This window comes from Oncorhynchus mykiss, chromosome 28, assembly GCF_013265735.2.
Source record: "Oncorhynchus mykiss isolate Arlee chromosome 28, USDA_OmykA_1.1, whole genome shotgun sequence".
Lineage (NCBI taxonomy): Eukaryota > Metazoa > Chordata > Actinopteri > Salmoniformes > Salmonidae > Oncorhynchus > Oncorhynchus mykiss.
In genome coordinates, this window is record NC_048592.1 from 5,106,307 (window position 1) to 5,114,086 (window position 7,780).

The 7,780-nt window shown below is 44.0% G+C and overlaps 1 protein-coding gene across 3 annotated transcripts; it reads left to right on the forward strand.

Moving 5' to 3' along the window:
* Positions 1-345: 345 nt before the first annotated feature.
* On the forward strand, positions 346-6,500 carry LOC110508382 (baculoviral IAP repeat-containing protein 7). 3 transcript variants are annotated; one of them, XM_021588880.2, is made up of 8 exons: positions 346-1,026; positions 1,867-1,966; positions 2,079-2,157; positions 2,251-2,365; positions 3,264-3,479; positions 4,235-4,300; positions 4,394-4,621; positions 4,708-6,500. In XM_021588880.2, exons 1-7 carry the CDS (start codon positions 477-479, stop codon positions 4,591-4,593), a joined length of 1,326 nt encoding a protein of 441 aa, XP_021444555.2. In that variant the 5' UTR covers positions 346-476; the 3' UTR covers positions 4,594-4,621; positions 4,708-6,500. The 3 variants fall into 3 exon arrangements, with proteins under 3 accessions (XP_021444555.2, XP_021444554.2, XP_021444557.2); XM_021588879.2 differs by having other exon boundaries at positions 363-1,026; positions 4,391-4,621; XM_021588882.2 differs by having other exon boundaries at positions 373-1,026; positions 2,320-2,365; positions 4,391-4,621.
* The last annotated feature ends 1,280 nt before the right edge of the window (positions 6,501-7,780 follow it).

Sequence of the window (7,780 nt, forward strand, 5' to 3'; positions counted from 1 at the left end):
TAATTTTCAAAAAGAAAAGTGTCGCATTCGAATGATGTGTCACTTTCTATTTTCTGACCGAAATTGATGGATTGGGTACAATTTAAGCTCCCCAAAACAACCGCTCAGAGTTCAACAGCTTAACCCTTAACCCTAACATAAGGTACGAATTGCAATGTGTAACATTTCATAGGAATTGTAATTCGAAACATATCATACGAAATGTGGGATGGACAGCTCTAAATGAATACATACCATACGAAACGTAACATATCACACTAATTGGAGTGTTCCAGATTTACATTTACTACATCATGTCTACTACCCCTGAGTACAGGTTGCAGCTGCGAGGTTTGACCGCAGGGGACTGACTGCTTTCTGTTGAGTGAGTTCTGGAATGCTGCCTTACTGCGCAATCCCTTCATACAGCTGCAGGGAATATATGTCCAGCACTGTGCGCTCCGCGCTACCACAGTCCACTATGGAACGGAAAGGGGATGACTGGCACAGGACCGAAGGAGAAAGAAGACACCACAAGTCCCAGGATGACGGGTTACAGGAGCGAGATGCTGTATATTCTGGAGAAGCCCCAGATGCGAGGCGAGGAGGAGCGGATTCGAACTTTTGAAAACTGGCGGAGGGACACACCAGTCACCGCGGGCAACCTGGCCAGAGCGGGATTCTATTTTCTGGGGCCAGAAGATAAGGTTCAGTGCTTCTGTTGCGGAGGGATCCTGCGGTACTGGGTCCATGGGGACAGTCCGATCGTCGAACACAAGAGGCACTTTCCCACCTGTAGTTTCGTGCTGGGTAGAGCCGTTGGGAATATCCCGCTGTCTGTCGTTTCCAGGTCCCCTTCTGACTCCGTGGACGGCCAGCTGTTGAGCCAGCTCCAGAGGATGACCGTGGACGACCAGGGAACGGCCGGGCAGGCTGTCTACCCTGAGATGGAGTTAGAGGAATCCCGGCTCACCACCTTCCACAACTGGCACACGGGTGCTGCGGTCCAGCCCAATGTTCTGGCGAGGGCAGGATTCTTCTACACAGGTACGCAATAGTCTTTGTTGATGGTGACAGTGTGTTGTGAATTGTTTCTGAATTTCTGAACTTTTCTGAATTATGTTGGGTACGTTTAATAACTTACTTATTGCTTTTGGTTCCCTATAAAGTCCCATTAAGGTTTGTTGAAGCTTTGCTTTTGGATAAAGTTAAGCACGCCTTGGCAATTACGCATTTGCTATTTGATATTCAAAAATAGCAGGGTAGTGGAACTGTGGTCACTACGAGTTTCCAGTCTTTGTGTGTGAGTTCATGTGACAATAGTGACGCTGAGTCATGTATTTGTGGACAGAAAAAGCTGGACAGGACTCGGACTGCGTAAAGGAGAAAATACCATCGCTGTAGTGCTTAGACTGTTGTGGTATTTAAAGCTTAGAAATTAAAGCGACTATGAGAGAGAATTAGAGAAACTACTTTTCCTTTGTTTGGAATTCAGTTTTGGAAATGCAATAATGCAATCCACATTCTCACAGCAGGAATGTTTTGGGTGTGTATCATTGTGAACATTTGTCTCATTGTGTTTGTGTACACATACATCCCCTTGGTGTGTACTGTATGCATATGTGTGTTTGTTTGTGTGGGTGTATGAGTGTATTTGTATGTATGTGTACATGTGTTTGTTTACTTGTTTGTGTGTGTGTGTGTGTGTGTGTGTGTGTGTGTGTGTGTGTGTGTGTGTGTGTGTGTGTGTGTGTGTGTGTGTGTGGGAGAGAGAGAGAGAAAATGTGTTCCTTTAGTATGTGTCTAATATTCAGGTAAACTCTGTGTCAGTGATTATGATATGTAAGTGCTGTGATAATACTTGGTCTGTGTCCCTCACACTCCTAGGCCACGGTGACAACGTAAAATGCTTTCACTGTGACGGAGGGCTGAGGAACTGGGAACCTGGAGATGACCCCTGGCAGGAGCATGCCAAGTGGTTCCCACGGTAACACACAACAGCACCAACACACACTACCTGTAAAAAGGCATTCTGTAAAGCCTTTGACCCTGTGTCCACGGTGCGGCTGGGTCAATAGGCTACTTCTTTCCTTCCTCAGATGTGACTTCCTGATCCAGACGAGAGGACGTGACTATGTCAGCAATATCCAGGCTACCCACTTCCACAGAGAGACTGTGGTAAGTACCTTTATACCTCAGTGTTGTCCTTCACTCTCATACATTGTCATACCAAAATCAAATATAATTTGCATATTCATAATGTGTCATCAGAACCGTTGTGGTCGCTGCAGTGTGTTAGGGCACTCCAGAATAGATCCTGAGGGTGGATTTGTTTTCCAGGGTGGATCACAGACACCGGTGTCTCAAGAAATTACTTCAGAAAATGGTGAGTCCCAGAATACAAATGAAAACATTGAAACTTACATTACATCCGCTTCATTCTCTTGACCCCAAATGAAATTACAGGGTAATCCGCCCCATGTGTCAACCTGTGCTGAACAAACACAATAAATATGGATTGCCTTGGAAACGAATACGCTGCTTCCCCTTGGCTGCAGACTAAGAGGATGTAGTATTTCGGAAGTGGGACCTTAATCATGTGAATGTAGCTGGATAATGACAAATACTGCTTGTTTCAGCTGTTTTAGAGAACAGGCAGAGGAACAGATGGATCCCTCAGTGGTGCTTTTCAATTGAGCTATTAGAGCACAACTGAACTGAATTTCTTCCTGTGGATAAATGTGTGTCAGAGGCGATGTGGGGCCCTGGGATGCCTACTCTATCGAGTCACACACCCTGGGGTACTGCTCTCTCTACTGGGCTGTTTATCAAATGATAGAATGCTCACACTTGTCATCACATACTGTTGCTGAATCTGCACTGCTATCCATCTGTTTTTACAGGAGTGGGAAAAAATCATTGCTTTTGCTTGAACACACATATCTCTTTTGGTTTTCTCACGGAGAGAGAGATTGCCTCGGTTAGATATACTTTTTTTCAGTGCTTTTGGTTTTCAGTGAAACTCTCTGTCTCATATATATATATCATTTTTCCCCACTTCCCACCTAAAACCTGTCCCCTTTTTTTCTCTCCCCCATCCTCCATTCCTCTCTTCCTGTCTTCTTTTTCCTCTCCCGTACTCTCCATTCCTCTCTTCCTGTCTTTTTTCCTCTCCCCCATCCTCCATTCCTCTCTTCCTGTCTTCTTTTTCCTCTGCCCCACCCTCCATTCCTCTCTTCCCTCTTTCTTTTGATCCCTCTCCCGGCATCTCCTCCCTCTGCCAGACGTGGTGGGTGGTCTGGGCACACCCTCAGTCATGCTGTCTCCTGTGGTCCAGACGGTGCTCCAGATGGGCTTTGAGGCTGGCCTGCTGGAGAGTCTGGTCCAGACCAAGTACCTGCTGACCGGCCAGCACTACACCTCCGTGTCTGGCCTGGTCACTGACGTACTGGCTGCTGAGGAGGAGGACAGGACCAGGGGGCTGCAGAGCAGAGTCCAGGGTAAGTATGGTGATCATGATAAGGATTATATTAAGAATGATGGATTGAATTTACATAGAGCTTCCTGATGCTCAATGCACATTGTAAGGCCCTTACAGAAAAACTGCATGATTTCACATGTGGAAACTTGTTTTTGGAACACTTCCCATGTGATCACATGTTCACATGTGTAGTTTCATGTTATCACATGTTGCTTTACATGTTGTCACTTTATCACATCAACTTCACGTAAGATCACATTAAATCATGTTCTTGAAAAACTTCACGTGATCACGTGAAATTCATGTATTTTTTTCCATAAGGGTGGCAATGGGTTCTTTTAGATAGGGCAAATGTCTAGAGATTGACCCTTACTAACCCCTGTGAGCTATACCCAGGCAGGTGCTGCTAATATACACCCTGGTAGTGGATGAAGTACTTGTCTTGAGGTAGGGACCAGCAGGTGGGCTGGGTAGAGTCCAGGGACCCACAGAGCAGGGGTAAAGGCCATAACTTTAATAAACAGCCTAAAACTTTTACCCTAAGGGGTGTCCTAAAAATAGCCTGCCGAGACCCATGTTGGTATTTTCAACTCTGATGTTGACCACGTTCATATTTTTACACATCCCTTTGATATTCTCGTGCATCTGAATTGATTGGATTGACACTGAGAATCAACAAATGGAGACTCTTGTTAACGATGTAAATAGATCATGTCACCGTGTGTAACCATGTGTCTCACCCTTGTTTACTGTTTGTGTTTTCTGTCCCATCAGAGCCGGTGGAGAGACAGGGTCCCAGTGCAGGAGGGGTCAGGACACAGACACCCATCAGAGAAAAAGGTCAGAGATCATATTACACACACACACACACACACACACACACACACACACACACACACACACTCTTGTAAATTCATGTTTGTATTTCAGCAGTGGGAGACTCCACCCCTGAGGAGCTCCTACGTCAGCTGCAGGAGGAGCGGACATGTAAGGTGTGTATGGACAAGCTGGTATCCATGGTCTTCATCCCCTGTGGTCACCTGGTGGTGTGTAGCGACTGTGCTGCCAGCCTGCGTCACTGCCCCATCTGCAGAGCCACCATCAGAGGCAGCGTCCGAGCATTCATGTCCTGAGAGTCACATTCAAGTACAAGACCCTTGTGTGAGTCGGAGTGTGTATGTGTGTATATTCGTATGACAAAAGTATACCTAATACACCAACACACAATATCCTTGTTTCACTTTTAGGCGTTTGTTGGCCTTTGACAAATGAAGAGAGATTCTACAACCCCTCGGGGCGGCTCATCTTTCTATAGGTGCTGTGAGAATTTTGTGAAAATGTCCCCTGGATTTTAGATGCCTGACAGATCTGACCCATTCTCCTAACCACTGTTCAGCTGTTGATTTGCCCTGCTCAAAATAACCTCCAAAATCAAAATGGCTTCTTTTTGGCAGTAGTAGAAGTTGTTGAATATATTTATTTTGATACAGTAAACACATTTCCAATATCATTATTGGTGTTTACAGAGATCAACTGGCAGAGCAAGAGTATCAGTCCAACTGCACATCAGATTACAGTTAGTTTGTACAAATACTAAAAATAATCCCTAAAACAAATGACCCAGAATCAGTTTATTAAAAGTACACATCATTTGGCCTCCCGAGTGGCGCAGCGGTCTTAGGCACTGCATCGCAGTGCTTGAGGCGTCACTACAGACCCGGGTGCAACCCGGAGACCCATGAGGTGGTGCACAATTGGCCCAGCATCGTCCAGGTTAGGGGAGGGTTTGGCCGGCCGTGATGTCCTTGTCCCATCGCACTCTAGCGACTCCTGTGGCGGGCCGGGCGCATACACGCTGACACAGATGCCGGTTGTACGGCGTTTCCTCCGACACATTGGTGCGGCTGGCTTCCGGGTTGGGCGAGCAGTGTGTCAAGAAGCAATGCGGAATGGCAGGGTCGTGTTTCGATGGACGCATGGCTTTCGACCTTTGCCTCTCCCGAGTCCGTACGGGAGTTGCAGCGATGGGACAAGACTGTAACTACCAATTGAATACCACGAACTTGGGGATAAAAAGTACAACATTTGTTGACAAACTGATATTTACACTATTGAACACAACACAGGTCTGGACAAATATGATTACATAATTGAGTCACATGAAGAGGACTACAGAGGATACAAAATAAAGACAAATACAAATAGAAAAACAATTATCTACAAAGTGGACTTTTTTTTCCAGTGGTATCCATTACATGACCACAATAGGCTCCGACTAACCAATGTCAGGCTCTTCCATTCCCTGTTGCAGAGGCTGTTTTGCATTGAAAGGAAACATTTTTTTCCTGTAAATCTAATTATTTTAGGTGTCTAAAGATATTTTTTTATCAAGACATAATGTGCAGTGTGTGTTCGCTGTTGGTCATGATCCTGGCTACAGTTCATAAAGTGTATCTGGTCCTTTGTTCATAAGTATTGACAGACAGCCATGGCTTGGTATTGATAAGCTCGGGTTTATTCATTGGAGTGCAACATAGAGTATTACAGATAGAAATGTAATGCATAGAGCTGGCATTATCTATGACAGAATTGCACAATACATCTATATCTGAATCTTCTGTAACATTGCACTGTCCTGAAATGTTACATTTACACCTCAAATTATACCTTATTCCCTATATAGTGCACTACTTCAGGATATCATTTGGAACAAGGCCCATAGTTTACAATCATTATTTTTTGCACCATCACTGAAGCCACTACCACTGTTCTGCAAACGCATTCATATGAAGCCAATATCAGTTAATATCATCAGCTCAGAAGCCTGTCTATCAAGCCCACAAGGGGATAAGGTGTTGATCAGGTGCTGGAAACATGAGACCGAACCAAATTCCAGTCTCCATACGTGCTGTGTTCAAGGCTCTTTTGATTAAGTAGAAAACAAGCTTTGATTTAACAAGGGTATTCATCACATTCATGCCACAGCAGATTGCATCAAGACAAACGATACAAATAAATACAAATGAATGTAGAGCCTTCAGTTGGAACTAAGAAGTACATTTGTTCTTCTGAACGGCGTCAAGTATAAGACTGAATGGATAGCATGGAGATAAAGAAGTATACAGTGAGATATAGGCTTCATACATACATGCAGGGTAGTACACTGCACCTTTCTATGGGGTCCAGTAGGCCAATAACCCAAACGGTGTATTATATCTTATCAATAAACATTATGCCATGAAACCCTAAATGACAAAGCAGAGGGCTTTGTTGAAGTCCAGAACAGAAACATATTCAGTAGTATTTGAATGTGTACATGACTACATTCAACAGCAGGGGGCAGTAGTGGTACACAGGAAGATTAAGGCAGAAAGTGGACAGTCCAGGGAAATGAGGTGCTCTTAGGCACGGATCTATGATCAGTCGCCCCTTCTCAAATCTTGATGAGGGATAAAACACAAAACTCACCTTAGATTAGTGTCTAGTGGCAACTCCATTCTACTCATAAAGGGACACATCCAAAGACCCAGGCAGTTACACACTCTGTAACACAAAGTCCAAATACTCAGGAACTAGCCCCCATCTTAAAGTTTGGACAAAATAGTTTATGTCAATGGATTGTGGGATAATTGCTCCCCAAACCCACAGAGACCCAAACATAGAATAGATTATTACTGTATAATACAGAATATCCACAGTTATCATACAAAACCCATAAAAAAAATGATTAAAATGTATCACAGTTGAATCATCGATCTATAGATGGAATGATAGAGAAAACAGCTGGTGTACAGTATGGCTCTGCTCTCTTGCTTTGCTATATTTGTGCTACTTAAAACCATTTACACTCCATTCAATACCTTTGTATGCCATGGAGGGGAAATGTAGACAAACTACCTCTCATATCGCATACTATTCTGGATAGGAAATACAGTGAGCCACAGTGTATGACTTATGATCAACTGTCAAACACTCACAGTAGTTGGAGGCAGTTGGGTTTTTGGACAGGGGCTTTAAGACACATCTAAATCCTGACACAAACCTCAAAGCTCCACACCATTAACTGTAAAACAAGGTGACAGATAAACCGTTTTCCTTTCATTCCATCCCGCTCTACAGTTTAAAGATGAAGTCTACTGAAACACTGTATATCATAACCTGTCACATCACTGTGAGTAAGACTAGATTAACAAAGACTCAAACATTATTGCCTGTTACTGTAATACCTTAAGCTATCTCTGTTATGAGGTTGTTGTTGTTTAGTTTGCATTTCAAAACCCTGACTCAGTCTTTTTCCACCTTTTTTCTCTGGTTCTATTT

What these genes read in the sequence shown, in the direction of transcription:
- LOC110508382 (XM_021588879.2), top strand. Translation starts at nt 477, where the DNA reads ATGACTGGCACAGGACCGAAGGAGAAAGAAGACACCACAAGTCCCAGG. An exon ending in CATGCCAAGTGGTTCCCACG is followed by an intron (nt 1,967 to 2,078) that starts GTAACACACAAC and finishes TTCCTTCCTCAG; the next exon opens with ATGTGACTTCCTGATCCAGA. An exon ending in GACACCCATCAGAGAAAAAG is followed by an intron (nt 4,301 to 4,390) that starts GTCAGAGATCAT and finishes TTTGTATTTCAG; the next exon opens with CAGTGGGAGACTCCACCCCT.